This window comes from Syngnathoides biaculeatus, chromosome 2 (genome assembly GCF_019802595.1).
Source record: "Syngnathoides biaculeatus isolate LvHL_M chromosome 2, ASM1980259v1, whole genome shotgun sequence".
Taxonomy (NCBI): domain Eukaryota; kingdom Metazoa; phylum Chordata; class Actinopteri; order Syngnathiformes; family Syngnathidae; genus Syngnathoides; species Syngnathoides biaculeatus.
In genome coordinates this window covers 21,899,867-21,919,478 of record NC_084641.1, presented here as the reverse complement: position 1 = coordinate 21,919,478, position 19,612 = coordinate 21,899,867, and the positions used below count along the sequence as shown (strand labels likewise).

Here is a 19,612-nt window from a genome sequence, read left to right as displayed (position 1 = left end):
CGGGCTGGAGAAAACCCACCCAGGCACGGGGAGAGCATGGAACTGCCACACAGTGCAGGCTGGGATTTGAACCCCGGTCCTAAGAACTCTGACGCCAACATTCTTACCAGTTGCGTCACCATTCCACACCCGCTAGTGTCATACTATTGTTTTTTTATTCATCATTAAAGACTGGTTTCTGGTTTATAGCCAGCTAATAACCAGGAAAAAAAAAAGATTTTACAATAAGCTTAAATGATTAAAAAAAAAAAAAAATCAATAAAATTATGGATTCTAAAAACATTTGAGACAACCCTACAGCAGAGCTGCACTGACTTTTGTCGGCTGCAGACCCGCTTTGGCTTCTGAATACCTGCAAACACTTGACTGCTTGGTGACTTGGTCGAGTGTAAAGCAGCATTTCCCGTTGTCCTCACATAAAATCCCTGCGTAGTACTGTTTTCCCCGCTCTTTCATGAGGATTTATTGAGGCAACCCCTAGACATGGGTTACAGCTGGGGTGCTCAAGGCGTCAAAGTCGATCGTGGGACGGCGTGCAAAAATTAAAAAGAGAGAAAAAAAAAAAAAAAAAAAAAAGAGACATCAGCCATTGTTCCCTCTTAACTGTGCAATTGTGCACTGCTGATGCAGTCTCTTTGCAGATATTCTGCACTGCGCGCAAAAAAAAAAAAAAATAATAATCCACTGCAAATTGAAAGTATAACATCCAACTGTTCAGTTTGTGGCATTTTGCAATGAGTGAGGGATGACAGGTTGTTTCATCAAATGGCACAATTCACATACGTATTGTAAAAAATTAAAAGAAGCCACTGGTTTCTTTTAGGCAGCAGACGGAACGTTCTCTAACTATGACTGCTGCTCTGCCACACTCTTTTTCCTAGTTTACCTTACACCCCCCCCATTCTTAAAGACGTACACTCATAATTACAAACGTTACAGTACTTATGCAGCCCATCAATGTGTTTTATAATGACAGCGTCCACCACCGCTGCTTTAGTTCGCAACACAGTCTGGGCAACGTAGAGCAAAGACGAGCTAGACATGCTACTTATGTTCACTTTCGATATTAGTGGAGAAAGTTAAAAAAAGAAATGCTGTTGTTTTAAGATGCAATGACTGTCGGAGTATGTGAATAATTGAAGAAAAAGTGGTTAAACTGGGTGAGATTTTCTCTTTTCGAGTGGAAAAGGTCTGGTCTGAAGCCAAAGTAGAAAGTGCAGGATTAGATTGTGTGTCATTTTAAAATTCCACCTTGGTACAGCCTGATCCAGGATGAAAGCACAGACAATACAGTGCACAAAAAAGCTAATTCTCCATTTTAAATATAGGAGACACCATAACATTAACCTTTAAACGATTTAGGCGCATCATCTTTCCCGTTGTTGGAAGCTCGTGAGAGGCTGACTGCTTTTAAAGTAGATGTTAGGTAAAAAAGTCTGGGCACCCCTGGATTACCGTATGAAATTGGATGCTTTCAGCAGTTGGCCCCACCTCTCTAATGCAAAATGACTGCCACCGACAGGACTGGAGTGGAACAGTAACTCATGATTCAACGAGCTATCATTGGTCATTGTTGCAGTCTGATGCTTTACTTCTTCAAAAGTGCAGAGGATTCTTAATAAAAGTGTACGTATACGCAAATGTTCTATGTAACTACTATTAAAGATGAGGAATAGAAACATTGAAATGACAAACAAAATACTGTTCTTTACTTCTTTAATGGTTAAAAAAATACTTCTTTGCGCAAAGACAACATGGAAAAAAAAACAAAAAAAAAAACGACCACCTAATAATGACTGGTGGAACGAGATGAGGTAAATGTTTTCGAGGCATGATAACCAAAACGTTAGCAAATAACCATACCTCAAACAATAATATTAATAGTCAATAAAAAGAATATCAATAATATATAATTACAGCTAAAAAGAAAATCTGAAAATGTGCAACAAAAACAAACAGCCCAGTAATATTATACAAGGCAAATCTAGCCTGTCTGACCACTCCTGGGGTGGGTCTCGATCCTATCCGAGAGAGAGACTGCCTCGGTAAGCGCAACATTTCAACATATTATCTGACCACCAGACAAGACACGCAGAGCTTGGAGGGCCCAATGCAATCGTCATGGCAGAAGGCCCCGCAGCCTTGGCACATTATCATTGCTTTGAGGCGACACGAGCACTTAAGTGACACCTCCTCTGCTGTACTGTCAGTGAAGGTCTGGATGCTGAGCGTGGCCTGGCTGGTGGCCAAACGAGGCCGCAGCTGGAGTACGCCATCCGCCACGTTTCGGGAAAAGCTGCTATTGTCCATCACGGATACATTGGCCGTGTAGCTGACGCTTCCGAGACCCTCGGCCTGCTTGGAAATTTTCCCATAGAGCTGGAAGGGGAGTGAGGATGGGGACGAGTGGTAACTGGAGGAGTATGGAGCTTTGCTAAGCTCATTTTTAGCCATACGAGAAAAATTCATCTCCATATTAAGGAGTCCTTCCATCGCCCCCCCACTGGGGTAACCATCCAGAGAGTTCACAGGCTCTTTCTTGGTAACAACAACGGACGCTTTAGCAACTGCCAGACAAGAAGGCTTTGAACTAACTTCAGTCTTTACATTGGGAACAGGGGCTGGCTCTTGTTGGTTGGCGAGGGGGATCTGAGACTGCGGGGATCGCCAGTTGATCTTAAGACTAGGCACAGCTTCTGTGGGACAAGGGTCTGCATGAGGTGGAGATGGGCCATTCAATATGGTCCTGTGAGCAGACTGACTACGGTCTGGAATAGCCCCTTGTGACGGCTGATGGACAGGTGACTCTTTGATAATTGATGTCTCTATGCTATGGTTAGAGGTGCTCAAGATGCATCCGGAGGAGGATGTGGGGAACGGTGGGGAAGTGATGACAGGGACAGCTCCAGGAGCTTGTTGAGACTGATACTGTGATGTAGTTGGGGTCTCCATTAAACATGACACAGGGTAGCTTTTCTGGGACTTGCCTTGCAAGGCTACAGTTCCTTGAGAGTTGGGTAACTGGGCTGAGGCATCACCCGTGCTGGCGGGTCTTCGCTGGGGTCCTGTCGGTCGGCTGATTTCTAGCCTGTCGGCAGAGTGCGGGAGTAGAACTTTATCCAAGGGAAGGCTACCCTGTAGAAGCTGTGTTACTAAAGGATTGTTGGCTTCAACACTGGACACTGGTCTGGTTGAAGTGGACAGTTTCTTCGAGGTTCCAGAAATACTTGAAGGATAGGAAGAGGGCCTGATATGTCCATTATACTCTTCTTCAGCAGAGCGCTGTGTGGTGCTTCGGCAATCATCTACAGATTCAACTTTGATGACAACATTGCTCTGAGAGTGGCAATCTTGAGTAAGGGACTGAGTTTCTTGAGGATGAGCGATGCCATTGGGAAAGCAAGGCTGAATGACCGTTTGACCGTGGCAACTGGACTCATGGGTTTGAATAACTGGCTGGTGGTTCTGAGGAGGGTTACAAATGCCATCCTGCATCTTTCTGCGGACTCTCATCTGGGAACACCAATCTGGGTCAGGCTGCTGCTCATCTACCTGGCTCTCGTTCTCACAGTCTGAAGCCGTTTCCGTGGAATCACTGTGTGTCCCACCCTCATCATCTCTGCTGGAGGAGTCCAGGTGAGGAGATGATGCTTCTACTTGTTGCACAGTGGTGGCCGAGTCAGTGTCAGTGTCCTGTGAGCTACGATGATGGGAAATGTGTTGTATTACACCACCTAGGCATCTCTCTCTCTTGTGTTCAAGCTCTACAGGCAGTACGGATTTGACCAGCTTCTGAACAGCCGCACCCTGAGCCCCAAACCTGGGAAGAGAATCGGGGATGGAGGTTGGAGCAAGTGGCCTTTTTTCCCTTGCTGCGTCAAGCCTCTCTGAAGGGGAAGTAGCAGACACTGCAATCTCATTTTGCCTATCAAGCGAGGAGATTACATAATTTGACACTGTGTTAGTCTCTCGGGAGGGCAGGTCAGCTGTCTGCCCCACGGGTCTCTCAGACGAGGTGTCGACGTTAGATGTTGCAATTAATCCTTCTTCGGCCACAGGCAGCCTTCCCACGCCTTTATGAGGAGGGCTTGGTGGCTGCAAGTGCTCTGAGAACACAGACGTTGAGGTAGCAGGTGGGGATAGAGAAGACAGAGTCTGGCCGTCTATACTGGGATGCTGTAGTTGTGTTCCAGACGAATTTGTTGCTGAAGTCTTTTCCTGCTCCTGTGTCCCACCACCTCCCCTTCTTCCACTTCCTCCTCCTGGCTCAATAGGTCCTGGGTGTTCTTGCGCTCGCTGTCCACTGTTGCTATCCTGTAACCCAGCAGCAGGCCGCAGCCGGACCCTGGTCGGCCCTGGCCCTTCGGCAGAGGCTGCAACAGCAGCAGCGGCTTCGCGCTGGGCACGGGCTTGCTGCGCACGGGCTTTGATGTCGGCAAGCGTCCGCGCGCCCCCCGTCCCCGACCGCCGCGAGGCCTCTCCAGGGGGCACGATGCGGGGACAGATCTGGTAGGTGGGATGCCCTTTGATCCAGGGAGGTTTGATTCTGGACAGTTGAATCTGTGGCAGAGAAACAATCAAAATAAGTGTGTACAGTGTCTTCCAAAAATATTGGAACGGCAAGATCAATTTGTGTTTGTTGTACACTGAAGACATTTGGGTTTCAGATCCAGGTTGCCAGTGATGTCTTTTGACTGCTGTCTGTCCGTGTTTCTTCACAGGTCTCTGCTGTTGATCTTATCTGTTGCTCAGTACACCACTACAGTGGTACCTCCACTTACAAAATTAATTCGTTCCGGAAGTTGTTTTGTAACCTAAATTTTTCACAAGTGCATTTTACATGTAATTAGCGTAATTGAATCTTGAACCGGTCTCAGATTCATTGTTTGATCTGAAACCTAAATGTCTTCAGTATGCCCAAAAACAAAAGAATTGATTTTGCAGTTCTTAAATACTTTTGGAGGGGGGTGGAAAAGGTAGTAGTTCTCTTTCGGCTTGTCCCGTTAGGGGTCGCCACAGCGTATTGTGAAACAGTCATATTTGTTTGGCACAGTTTTTACGCCGGATGAGATACAAACTCACAACCACTGGTTTACCAAATCAATGCTCTAACCACTCGCTAATATTTTTACGAGTTTTAATGGCACTTACCCGGATTGGAGGCACCTTGGGTTCCTCCGTTGTCGGCTGCGGTTTCTCTGAATGCACCCTGTCAATTGTGGTACGAAAGGACTGCTGGTCATTCAACCGTGGCCTCTTTTCGGGGAAGCTGGAGAAGGATCGTGTCTCATCGGGCCTTCTCTTTTGTTCCTTGTGCTGAATGCTGGGTGAAGGAGTCCCTGCTGGGCTATCTGAAGGGCTGCTCTCCCGGCTGCTGGTGGCTGTTTCACCTGTGACAGAGGTGATGACGGATGCAGTGTCATCCAGTTGATCTGTAGTGACTGCAGCACCAGATGACACAGAAGAGGAGGAAGAAGAGTCCAAGCCAGTGGTGAATGCTCCCTGTTGATCAGAAGCTGAGGAAGGTGAAGATGAAGGTGACGAGTCAGAGGAAGATGATGATGATGATGAAGGGGATGAGGCGGAAGCTAATACGGGTGCAACCTCTTCGGCGAGCAGAGAGCCTGAAATATTTGGTTCTTTGTCATCACTGGTGGATGCTGGACTGGGAATAGGAGTTGGAGTGGGGGCTTGTAGAAGGACTGGTTCAGGTGTGGCGGTCTTTGGCTCAATGGAGACATCTGGTGCAAGCTCCTCATCACATTCCGCCTGTAGCACCACCTCCCCTTGTATAACTGTACTTTCTGACATGGGTGAACCAATAGAGACTGTGGAGGTTTCCAGGGAGGCAACGTCCTCAGGAGCTTCTGCAGAATGCAGGACTGGAGAGCTGGTTTTGCATAAGGTCCGACGAGCCCTACGACGCAGATCAGCTCGGGTGCGTCTCCTCATCCTACCATCTCTTCTTCGCCGACCAACACTGCGCCTTTTGGGGGCGCTGGTTGACACCACTGAGACGCTGTCACTGTCCAAGACACTTGTTGTCACTTCAGTCGAATCAGCCATTGTGAGCTTGAGGGATTCCTCTCTCGTCAGGCCAGACCTACAGGTATACAGTCAGTGTTTGAGTAAGAAAGTACAGTATTAAACATTCCCACCATGGCAAGGCCGCCATGATCGATGTGGGTTACACAAGAAAAGTAGAAAATTTAAATGAAAGCAAGCAGTCAAAGTGGATACTATCGGAACTAATTTGATTCTTACTTCTGTCCATGGTATTCTTCAAAAAACTTTTCCTTCCATGCCTCAACCTTCTTCTCCTTCTCCATTTCCTGGCGGAATCGCACCTGCATCTCATGAGTGAACTCCCCTAAACAGAACAGAACATGAATGTTGAAAGGAGCTTTTGTTCCTAAAAAGTATATTTCATATTTCTGTTAGCCACTGTAGACATACACATTTAAATGAACATTGGGCTTCAATATAGAAAACAAAAATGAAAAAAAAAGACGATACGATTAAATGAATTATATCGAATGAAATCCAAAATGTTGACTGGCAACCAGTTCAGGCTGCACCCCACCTCCTGCCCGATGACAGCTGGGACAGGCTCCACCACTCCCCACGACCCTTGTGAAGATAAGCAGCTAAGAAAATGGATGGATGGAAATCTAAAATGTATTGTACCTCAATCTAAATGAATAAAATGTAAACGTACTTGAGAAAAAGCTAAAACAAGTCCACTTAAATGTATTTGATCACCCCCCCACTTCACAATTTGGCTGCTGTGCCTTGAGTTTGACACTTGTGCTCTAGTGGTATATTCCATTTTAATTCAACTTCAATGTGTAATATTCAATTAAAGAACCTGAAGAACATGTTTTCATTTTCCTCCATTAAATTATTGCTCAAACTGGTGCAGTGGGTTACAAAAATCAGAAATAAAACCTCTCTCATTATTGAGGAAAGTCTGCCGATGATAGGCGTATTTTAATGTCATCATGGATGTACTTGGAGAGTCAAGTAATTTTTGGAAGTGGTGCTTGTGTCAAAACTTTGAAAAACCCAGATCTAGACACTTTTCTAGATAATTGTTCCCTACGTGACACACAAAGTAACCCTTCCAAAATCAAATTATTTTAAGCATGGGATGGACTGCTAATATAAAAGTGAAAGAATCTGAGATTTTAAATCCGGTCGAATCTAATCCTTCTATTATGGCGGACATTGTTTTCCAGATTGGAACAGTCCTTAGTACCAAGACCCTCAATATATTATTGCTATCTGCCATGACAGCTGATAAAACTATATTCTAGATGGATAAATAAGTTCAAACGTGTATTGGTGAATATGTGGAGGAAGCAAATGCTGTTTCCTACCATATAGTGACAGTATTTTCCACTTGAAAAATATAATTTGTATTTACTAGATTCATCAAGGTTCTTCTTTGTAGTTTTCTAAGGTATTATGTAATCTATTGAACTGTAAAACATGTTTGCATTTTTCTATTTTAAATAAACAGTTGTGTTGCAGTTTGAATATCCAGTGGAACCTCTATGGAACAGACTTTTTTGGAGGCAGTGTGCGCCCAAATGACAGTACAAAAATCATGGCTTTGTGGGGTTTTTGTCACCACAAAATTATTGTAAATAAACTGAAAAAAGCTTTGAAAAGTTAGAAAGCTTTACATTTTATCCGAACTTACCAAACTAGTGTGTGGTCAAAGTGAGATTGCGGATGTAAAGTACTCATCATAGGCGAGTCACTTTCATGAGCTGGGAGGACTTAGTGTGCGTCTTATTTACAAAGCTGCTGCCAAGGCCAAACAGCTTGAAAGATAAAACAAAACAAAAAAACATTACTGTCCCAAAAAGAGCAAATTCCAGACTTCAAGACTCCAGCCACGATCCTCTCCCTCTCTCTCTTTGCTCTATGTACAACATTATTAGTCATTAGCTACCATCACATGGCCGCTGTGTCAATGCCCCACAATCAACCAAGGCTGACCGGTAACGGGGAATCTAGTATTATTCTATATTTGTGGCACGGAAATTTGTCAGTTCCATTATTCTCTGCCTGCATTGCGCCACACCACCAGTAAGCAACAGTGGCCAACCCTGAAACTAACATATACTTTGTCCACGGCATTTTGGAGGGCCCATAAGTGGGCTATTTACATGGACTTAGCAAAAAAAAAAAAAAGAAAAAGTTTTGTCCAATGAGTTATCATGAAAAGCCCCCTCTGACAACTACCTCTCTTTAATACAGTTCTGTATCCGCCTTGTCATATTTGGTTAAGACTACAATCTTTGCACGGACTGTTTGCCTCAGTGTAGAAAAAGACTCACTTGTGAGAACATGTTTGTCATGTTGATAGCGCTGGTTTGGGAGCGGAGAGTGAAGGCAGTGATCTTCGCTATTGGCGTAGATAATCTTGGGAAATTCAAATGGCCTGGTTGCAGGCCTCTCAGCAGAAAAAGAGCTGGAACCCAGGAATCCGTGGATGATTTTATTTTACATTTATTAAGGAACCATAGAGCCAAGAGGACATTCCGAGACTACAAAAGGTGGGTTTGTCAAAATTTGTCCGTTTCGCGTGACAAATGGAAACCATCTTCAGTCCCGACTGTGTTTTATCCAATACCCGTAATATCATGGGAAATTCATCGAGGTGCTACTGTGTATTTTTTGTTTTATTGAGGGTATTTTTCAGAATTTTCCACGTTTATTTTCTTAATTGATATTATTAATTGATTTTGATATCAAATATATGCTATATATTTAGACTTATGCAACCCATTGGTTAATAGGTCAGTTTTTCCTCATACCTACTGCCGTTGACTATTCTTTGAATTTATCACCTGATTGAAGCCATTTTTGAAATTCCACATGAAAAAATGTCGGATTCATGCTGCTATCTTTATTGGATCAGTATCTACATCAGCTAATACAATACAAATCAAGGCTGCAATATCTGTATCGTATCAGAGCTGAAAAAGCTATAATGGAATGTCCCTAATTTTGACAGCCCTATTTATTGTTTTGCAAACTATTGGAAGGGGTGTTATAATGATAATTTTATCACACCAGCTCTTGGGCAGATTCAATATTTGGACTTATACCAAAGACGATTTGCTAGGCTGTATTTAGGATTTCACCAAAGTAAGGTTTCTTAATGTTTAAATATAGTCCATCCATCCATTCTCAAAAGCATTTATCCTGAGTAAGTTTGAGAGTTGCTAGAGCCTATCCCGGCTGACTTCGGGCCAAAGGTAGACTACACCCTGAACTGGTCGCCAGTCAGTCGCAGGGCACATATAGATGTGGACAACAATTCACACTCAAATCCATACAGTCACTGAGTGGGAATTGAATCCACACTGCTGCACCAAAGCAAGGAGAGTGCAACACTTCACCATCAGTGGACTCAAATATTGTGAAACACAAAAAGAGAAAAAGTTTTTTACTTTTTGCTTAGGTTTCATTCATTCCCATAAACAAAAGAGTTCCCTTTCTTTCAAGAGGGAACACTTACCCTCAGCTAACCTCTCTTTCCAGCTTTGGGAGGCATGTGTAAAGAACTCGTTGTTGAGGGCTGAATTACTCAATCTGGCCATTCCATCTGGTCCAATCTTTATATAAATCAGACAAAATGTAGAAATATCAGAAAACAAAGTATGAAAACAATTCTACTTTATAAAGCACAAACCCAATCATTGCCAAAGGCAGCTGTTGAATTCAGTATTAATATGGTGGACTGGCAGTGGAAAATGCAACCGCATCTGATGCAAAGTACTGTCCAGAGATAATCAAGATTAAAAACAATTTTAAGAAAAACAGATAAAGCACTAAAACAAATGATGAATCTTAAGCAGGTTTAAAAGGCAAAGACTAAAAATGGGTTTTAAGATGGACTTTAACAATGACCGTGAGGGGGCCTTTCTAATGTGATTACCCCACAGCATCGGACCAGCAACAGAAAATACTCCATCCTTGATGACTTTCAGCCTAGACCTTGGTACCAAAAGAAGCAGATCAGCACATCCCCCGAGGCAGCGGGGAGGAGTGTCGGGATGGAGTAGCTCAGTGAGGTAAGACTGAGAAAGACCATTTCAACATATAAAAACATATATAGTTTAAAATGTGTTCTAAAATGCAAAGGAAGACAGTGGACATAGGCTGAGTCCAATAGAATGCTGCAGCTCTTCAGTATTTTAGTATTATAGTATCCTAGAAAAAAAATGAACAATCACAACGATCAGATAAATTATATTTCTGATTGGCTAATGACCAATTATGAATACAAGCATTTAATTTAAAATTAATGACTACTTTAAAAATAAATTGCTTCTTAAATTCAACTTGAGCACATTTTTCCTCCAGAAATATTTTCTGAGGCAAGAAAAAGTAATTTCAATTTAAACTTAGCAGTTTTTCTTCATAGCATTTCGTGGAAAAACAAACATTGGGACGTGTTAAAAACAAAATAGAATGGTTTGCAAATCCTGTTCAACAGAGATATTTAATGTTCAAACTGATGAACTTTGTTTTTAACTCACTCATTTACTTACAATTTTATGACTTCATCATGTTCCAAAAAAAAGATGGGTCATGGTCATGTTTATCACTGTGTTACATCACCTTTTAACAACATTCAATAAACATTTGAGAGCTGAGGACACAAATTATTGAAGCTTTGTAGATGGAATTCTCTCCCATTCTTGATATTTAGCTGCAGTTGTACAAGACTCTGGGGTCTCAGATGTCGTATTTTACGCTTCATAATACGCCACACATTTTTAATGGGAAGACAGGCTTAGTCTAGGGCGCCTGTTGCTCAGTAGCTGGTAAAGCAGGGAGTATTGTCTGTGGAGGCACTGGTCTATTACCTGCAAATGGTACTAAAATAAATAAATAAATAAAACAAACAGCACTACCTGGGAGCTTTCTGAACAGATGTGTAGGAGCGATACATTAGAAAGCTTTATCGTGGTTTGTTGGTTCAGTCCAAATTTGTACCTTCAACCAAATGTATAAGTTCAATCAAGTTATACCGTGCATCCCTAATCACAAGTCTTTTATTCTTTTATCAAAAAGCCCTTGCTTCACAGGAAACAGAGCAGTCTGTTTGGCCATAATTCATTTTGTTGTTGACGAAGGTATATATGGATTGAGTAGAGAATCGCTTTGAAGCAGTGGTGTGCAATTCATTGGTCAAAATTGTTCGTTTTGCATGATTATATAGGGAAATGTAGGGTTTGGAAAGAAAATTAGGCTACCTGGCGGTCCACTTCTGGAAGAAGCTGTAGTAGCTGCTGCTGGGACTGGGCTGGGAATGCTGAAAAGGTTCTCACATTAATCAGAGCTCTGATGTTGGTGTTGACAAGGATTGAGCCTGGCGTTTCAAAGTCCACATCCACCCCTCCTCGACTCCTCTTCATTGGTCCTAAAAATGCAAAAAGAACAAAAACTCACTTTAAAAAAAGCTCACACAAACTGCCACTAGAAAGCAATTGTGATTATTACACAGTGCTATGAAAAAAAGAATTGGGCCCCTTTGTAAATTCTTAAAGTTTTAACCGCTTTTAAGACCATCAAACATACTATATATTCGCTCACCTGACTTGACTCACAAACTTAAATAACATCCCATTCCTAACCCATACAGTTCAACATGGGGTTGGTCAACCCTTTGCAGCTAAAGGAGCTTCAACTCTTCTGGGAAGCCTGTCTACAAGGTTAAGGGGTATGTTTATGGTAACTTTTGACAATTCATCCAGAAGCGCATTTGTGAGGTCACACAATCTCAGAAGTCCTGGCTCTGAGTCTCCACTCTAAATCACCTCAAAAGTGTTCTGTCAGGTTAAGGTAAGGCTACTCAAGTTCGTCCACATCATCCGTGTCTTTATGGAACTTGGTTTGTGCACCGGTCCACAGTTATTTGGGAGCATGGTATTGTCCAAAATCTCTTGACATGCATGCTGAAGCATTCACTGGAACTACAGGGCCAGCCCATTTGGTGCAAAACAACCCCAGACCACAAGGGAATATGGTCTCCCTCCACCAAACATGACACTTGTCTAACTGTAAAATGCTGTTAGACAAGTCATAAAGTATGTCTGTAGTGACTGACTTGGCATAAAGTTGGTAACTTCTCCAAACTATGCGCCTCAGCATCTGCTGATCCTGCTCCAGCAGTTAGTGAGTTCCAAATGCACTTCTAGAATGGTTAAAAATTCCCATAAACCCACTCCTCTACATTCTGAACAACCTTCCTAGAAAAGTTGAAGCTGTTACATTAGAAAAGGGTTGACCACAAACCCGGATTAGGAATGGGATGTCATTTAAATCCATTTGAGTCGAGGCAGCTATGTAAATGCTTCTGAAAATATAGTGTAAAGAATTTACCATTGGAATTTTCATACACCTATGTTTTGATACTGTAGAGCCTAATAGATTAACCAAAAATTAAAGCGATATGGGATATAATAAACTACAGTTACCTGTATGACATATCAATATGTGCAGTTGAACAATGCAGAATCAAACCAGTTGAAGACCGCTTATGGGGTTTCCCAAGGATTCAAATCAAATATACGCTGTCTCTCAAAAAGATTCACGTGTCCTATTCACTGATAACTCTATACTGCTCAGGAAGAAACCTCAAGCAGCATTCGAGTACTGTGGAAAATGAATTATATACATAGGGTTAAAAATAAAAATGGCTCGACTAGTTATCACTGAATTTAAACTTTTTTTTGCCACAAGACATCAAGCACAAAGTCTAAATTTTGGTCAACACACACAAAATGGAAATTGGAAAAAAAAATGAGTTGGAGTAATTGATGTAAAACTACTTTGAAAGTCACATATAAATGTCAAAGGGTTTCATCAACAAAAAAATTGGATGTTGTATTGCTTATTGTTACAGCCCTATCCAACCTATTATGCAGAGACATGGTATGGGGTAACAGTTTAATAAAAAAAAAAAAAACAGCTATATGCTATTCAATCAATCAAATTATATAGAACCAATCAATACACTACTTATCAAATTATCCAGGAATCCATCTATCCATTTTCTTCAGCTCAGGTCACAAGGGCAGCAGCCTAAACAGAAAAGCCCAGACTTCCCTCTCCCTCTAACCACTACGTCCAGCACTTCCAGAAGGATCCCGTGGCATTTCCAGGAAAGTCAAAAGACGAAGTCTCTCCAGCGTGGCATGGGTACTCTAAGGGGCCTCCTAACGGTGGGACGGCCTCAAAATATCTCACCAGGGAAGCGCCCAGGACTCATGATAGCCTGATGGCCAAGGCAACACATCTGCCTCCACTTGATTTGGCACCTCAACTGTGATTACCTCCTCAGATGACTGAGCTTGTCACCCTATCAATAAGAGAGAGCTGGGGCAACCTGTGTAGGAAACTGATTTCAGCCCCTTGTATTTGTAATCTTGTTCTTTTGGTAACAACCACTAGTTTGTGACCAAAGCTGAAGGTAAGAACTTAGATCAACCCATAAAGTGAGAGCTTTGGCTTTCGTCTCAGCTCCTCCACCATGACATCACTGCATACACCGGACCGATCCAGCTATAAATCTGCTCCATTCTAATCTCACTCTATCTAAGAACAAAGAAATGAATGAAAAGCTGTTAATCACTCACTGTTCAAAAAGAGGTTTATAAATATAGTATTAAAAATACATAGGTATAAACATGATAAACTGCAGAAATGGGCGAACCTCCGGATGTGTTAACTTGAGTGTAACAAAAATGTATGTACACGCACGTGGACAAAATTTTTGGTATCTGTTGATGAAAGAAAAACCCACGGCGGTCACAGAAATTAATTTCAAATTCATTTTGAAACATTGAATTTCACAAATGTAATAACATGGAAATTAACATGAAAATTAGAGATTGCTTTTGAATTGTGGTTTAACAATTATAGTAAGGACTAGATAAGTTTTGTTTTACTGACTACTCCCGTTGAACAGAAATTGTGCTGAATGAAAACTATTCCTGCTCTTTTCCTCTTTTAAATATTCTTTGATTATTAATTATCTTCTTCTTTTCCTTTCAGCTTGTCCTGTTAGGGGTCGCCACAGCGTGTCATCTTTTGCCATCTTAGCCTATCTTCTGCATCTTCCTCTCTAACCCCAACTGCTCTCATGTCTTCCCTCACCACATTCATAAACCTTCTCTTTGGTCTTCCTCTCGCTCTTTTGCCTGGTAGCTCCATCCTCAGCATCCTTCTACCAACATACTCACTCTCTCGCCTCTGAACATGTCCAAACCATCGAAGTCTGCTCTCTCGAATCTTGTCTCCAAAACATCCAACTTTGGTTGTCCCCCTAATGAGCTCATTTCTAATCCTATCCATAACTGTTACATTTATAAGGTCTTTGAAAACCAAATAATCAAACAAACAATTCTACAAGGAAGAGTGGGCCAAAAGTAGGCAATTACTTTTTACTTGCTCCGAGGGGAAGGTAGCATTGAATGTTTTTTCCCCCTTAATAAATATAATCTTCTATAAACAGCATTTTTTTACTTGGGTTATCTCTGATATTTGCATGTTTTCTGCTCTTAAAGTCGGGGGAACAAAAAAAAATAATAATAATTTAGAACGGAGAAAATATTTGTTCACATCACTATAATATAATCAAAAGGGGTCCAATCCATTGATCTGAGGGCAGCAGGAGGAATTTTCTGATCCTCAATACCCAAGTGTCACTATTCTAAGGAAAAGGAAGGCTTACCCGAGGGCACATGCTCTCCATTGACTTTAAGTGGAGTGAGGACAACACGTGGCATCATGACTGCTTTCTTACGCTGCCTCCCTGACTGTAGCAGCAAAGATGATGGGGGTTGGTTGGAAAGACAAGACAAGAAATCAAAATTTAAAAGTTTTCCATCCTTCTCATTATTTAAGGTTCCACGTCCACGCTAATGGACTGATGAAACTGTTGTTATATGCTACAGCCACCCTGATAGGGCAGCCAGTTTTGGAGGATGCTCCTGACCTGTCGGGACCGGCTGAGTCTGGTCTGCGTGTGCTGAACATGTTGGACCTGCTGAGTGTCAGTCCGTCCCTGCAATCCTGCTGCTCTGCTGAGACGGGTCTGAGGCTGACTGGTAGATTGCAGCTCAGCAGAACCGGTAACACTGGATGAAGTTTCATCTGTTAAGGCTGTGCACCAGGAAAGCGAAGACTTTTTAGACTGTGTATCATAACCAGTTAGTAGTACGAGCACATAAATTGTAATTTCATTTCGTTATTTACAAAGAGAACACACTCCTACAGTATGTAGACCCACGACTCACTCATCATCATTTTCTTTCGGCTTGTCCCTTTCGGGGTCGCCACAGCGTATCATCTCAGATGAACGCATATATATGTTTGGCACAATTTTTACGCCGGATGCCCTTCCTGACGCAACCCTTCTCAGGGAGTGTAGGCCCCAGTGGGATACGAACCCACAACCCGTGGTTTATCAAACCAGTGCTCTAACCACTGAGCTACGGACCAGTTAGTAGTACGAGCACATAAATTGTAATTTCATTTCGTTATTTACAAAGAGAACACACTCCTACAGTATGTAGACCCACGACTCACTCATAAATTAAAATTAAATAGTTAAAACCAGTGGTTCTCAAACTTTTAACACCGAAGTACCACGTACAAAATACCTGTTGAAGCACCAACATGATGACTTACATTAGGCTAAAGTAGTGTAGTTGGCCCCAAGTTTTTATAGAACTAGCTTTGGTTCGGTTTGTATTCCATAAATATTTATTTTAAGTATTAAGGACCTAAACCATTTAGTGATTTATAGACCAGTAGCAGAACTAGAACTATTCTAAAGTTGACAGGAAGTCAGTGTAAAGACTTTAGAAATTGAGTTATATGCCCTGACTTCTTTGTTCTGGTCAGAACCCAAGACGCAGTGTTCTGAACGAGCTGCAGCTCTTTGATGCTCTTTTTGGGGAGTCCAGTCAGAAGACCATTACAATAGTTAAGACTACTTGAAATAAAAGCACAGAGAAGCTTCTCCTGGTCTGTTTGACACATGCAAACGTTCTCTAAATATATTCTACAGATGGTAAAAGGCATTTTAGTCATTGATTTGATATGACTGTTGAAAATGGAAAAAGTCAGGTGTACTCTATCAGTACACCAAAGTTTTGGACTTGGTCTTTGGTTTTTAAAGATCGTGAGTTTAGGTAGATACAAACAGAAATCCTCTTTTCTTTATTACCATAACTAAAAAGTATTTTGCAACTATTTATTGTTTTCTTTTTTCCTACAATTGTTTTGATTGTTCATTTTGTTGTGTTTAATGTGTCATCAGTTATATGCACGCTTGGAATAAAAATCACTACTAATAATGCCACTCTACCAATTTGTACACTTTGAAGATTATGACTCCTCCTAAATACAGTAAAATAATAAAAAAAAAACAACTCAAGATACATTGCAATAAAATTAAGAAAACTTTTTTAAAACAAGTAGTTCTTAAACAAATTTAAACTAATGCACAATTGAACTTCTTGATTTCATTACAGGAAGCACAAATACAAATAATTTCACACTCATTGGTCTAAACCATTATGACAAAAGTTTAGTCCAGGGGTGTCAAACTCGTTTTTTGTCGTGGGTCAGATTCTAGTTCTGGTTTCCCTTAGAGTGCCGCATGACTGTGAAACCATAAAATCATTTCATCGTCTCATCATATACATGAAATTTTTGAACTACTTTTGGAATCAGAATCAAGGGTAATAATTTTCAACTGTATTGTTTTCAACTATTGTTCATGTATGGGAACTAAAATTCTTGCAATTTGTCAATGTCATCATGTATGATCTCACAATTTGAAATTTTAGTTCAGATTTTAACAAGAATCATGGAAGTTGACCCACGATTTGCCTTTGCGGGCCACACAAAATCACTGACCTGGCCCTCAGCCATTGAGTGTGACATGATTTCGTCACTGGTTTAAACCATTATGAGAAAACGCTATCTGAATTGTCTGTTACCCAAATTGGATGCAGTAGTCTCAGCGGAGTTGCAGCTCTCCTGCTCGGTTGTCTCAGTAGGACCAACTTCTGCACACACTGTGATGGTGTTGCTGCTGGAGGTTGGGGTAGCAGCGTTGCTCCCTAGCTCAGATGGTGTCTCTGATTCTGAACTCTTGGTCCACTGCAGGGCATTCTTCTACAAACAGGGAAAAAAGTTTGGAAAAAGGAAGTGAATCTCCTGCACTCTGAAGCCAACCGACATCATACAATTATTGATACAAAGTGGTTAAAACCTTTGATTCACCTAACATTTTTGCATTTATTTCCGATTATGTAGTTATAAAGTAAGTAAAGCTCAAATCCATATATCTATTTCCATATAGATTCATTTGGAACACTGCACACACTATTCTGAATCAAAACGTTTTTGAAAAAAAAATTGTTTTATTGTCTATTTTCTTTAAAGTGCCACTAAACAGGCCAAAATGTAAATTTAGCAATATTGGACCCCACAAAGAAAACTAAGGCAAAGTCTGACAATGAATGAATGGCTTAAAAAAATAAAAAAGAAAAAAAAATCCAATGTAAAATCAGGCTTCATGCTTGACAGATATTCTTTAAGGTTTCAGACACTGGGTGTGTTGTCGGGTACTCTGACAATCCTGCCGCCCCAGAACTTCAATCAAATACTTCCATCATAGCACCACACCGGAGAGAAAATCGATACACATAGGACATGCTTTCACAGGCCACGGAGAGTCAGCCTGGCCTTTTAGTTTCAGTTAAAATTTAGTGGGGTGTTATTTGACATAAGGAATCATCAGCCGCAACATGTCATAGAAGAGGGGGCATCGGGAAATCAGAGATTCACGGAGTGGGGTGGCTATGGCGTTGCATCTGTCGGTGGCCACAGTCTGATAAATTCTGTATTGGATTAAAAATTCTGAAATTGGGTTGATCACATTTTAATGTTAAAAAAATACAAAATAAAAAACATACTACCATTTTACTTTATTAGGCGAAGCAATAAAATACAAAGTATACTTTTAATTTTGGAGTAGAATGTGCTGTTCGAATATATTTTCATGTGAGGAAATGAAACCCGTTGGAAGGATTTAAAGCTTTACTCACTTTTTGAACATAGTTCCATTATTCAGAACAACTTTACATACACATTCAGATGCTGGATGAACAAATCTATTATTCAGAACACAACCGTACATATGCATTGTCCAGTATCAGTAACAAGTTTCAGCTGCTGGTTAACACAAATATGAAATCAGTTTTTTACATGGCAGCAGCTTAATGCTTTTAGGGATGTAGACAGTATCAGGACAATCTGAAAGTGAAGACATTAAAAACGTGGTTTGGGGGACTTTGAATGTGGCATGGTTGTTAGTGCCTGAAAGGCTGTGCTGATTTTGTATTTTTGTTCAGTGTAAAACAAACGCAACACTTTTGTTATTGCTCGCTCCCATTTATCGTGAGCTGGTCTGTTAGATCTAAAAAAAATTTTTTACTTAAACAAAAGCCTCAAATATTGTCTAAATCTGTTAGTGAGCATCTCCTTTGTCGAGATAATTCATTCCTCCCACTTATCACACAGCAGAAAGCCACAGATGTCAAAAGTTTTAAGGGCATACAATTGGCATGCTGACTGCAGGAAAGTCCACCAGAGCTGTTGCCTTTGAATTGAATATTAATCTTTTTACTGTAAGCTGTCTCCGAAGGTGTTTAAGACAATTTGGCTTCACAACTGCAAACCACATGGAACCACACCATCTTAGGACCTCCACATCCAGCATGTTCACCTCCAAGATCGTCTGACACCAGCCACCGACAGCTGCTGCAACGATAGCTTTGCATAACCAAAGAACTTCTGCACAAACTGCCAGAAACCATGTCAGGGAAGCTCATCTGCATCCTTGTTGTCCTCAGCAGGGTCTAGACGTGACTGCAGTTCCCCATCATAACTGACTTGAGTGGGCTAATGCTCGCATTAGATGGCATCTGGGATGTTGGAGAGACTCTTCATGGATGATTGCTGGTTTTCACTGTTCAGGATCGATGGCAGACAGCATATGTGGCATCGTGTGTATAAGTGGTTTTCTGATTCTAAAGTTGTGAATTAGAGTGTCCATTGGTATGGTTATGGTTAGAGCAAGTGTATGTTAAGGCCAATGAACACAGGTGCGTTGCATTGATGCATTTTGAATCCAGAGAGATACTGTGATAAGATCCTGAGGCCCATTGTTGTGCAATTCACCCACGACAATCATCTCATGTTGCAGCATGATAATCCAAGGCCCCATGTTGCAAGGATCCGTAGAGAATTCCAGGAGGCTGAAAACATCCTAGTTCTTACTCCCAAGGACATGTTACCGATTGAGCATTTGGGATTCTCTGGATCGGAATATATGACTGTGTGTTCCAGTTCCTCCCATTCTCAAGTAACTATGCACAGCCATTTAAAAGAAGTGAACTAACATTCCAGAGGGTGTTCCAGTTCCTGCCAATACCCAGACACTTCGCACAACCATTTAAGAGTGGACTAACATTCCACGGGCCACAATCAACAACCTGATCAACTC

The 19,612-nt window shown here is 41.4% G+C and overlaps 1 protein-coding gene across 1 annotated transcript in view; it reads right to left on the bottom strand.

Annotated features, from left to right (window-relative positions):
- Positions 1-1,736: 1,736 nt before the first annotated feature.
- The window catches only part of asxl1 (ASXL transcriptional regulator 1), a 39,578-nt gene continuing 21,702 nt past the window's right edge, over positions 1,737-19,612 (bottom strand). Inside the window, exons 5-12 of the mRNA XM_061840769.1 lie at positions 17,040-17,217; positions 15,026-15,192; positions 14,762-14,846; positions 11,280-11,446; positions 9,536-9,632; positions 6,265-6,370; positions 5,152-6,103; positions 1,737-4,560 (exon numbers count right to left, since the gene is read on the bottom strand). Coding sequence (XP_061696753.1) covers positions 2,068-4,560; positions 5,152-6,103; positions 6,265-6,370; positions 9,536-9,632; positions 11,280-11,446; positions 14,762-14,846; positions 15,026-15,192; positions 17,040-17,217 — 4,245 coding nt within the window. The 3' untranslated portion in view covers positions 1,737-2,067. The remainder of the gene's footprint in view (positions 4,561-5,151; positions 6,104-6,264; positions 6,371-9,535; positions 9,633-11,279; positions 11,447-14,761; positions 14,847-15,025; positions 15,193-17,039; positions 17,218-19,612) is intronic.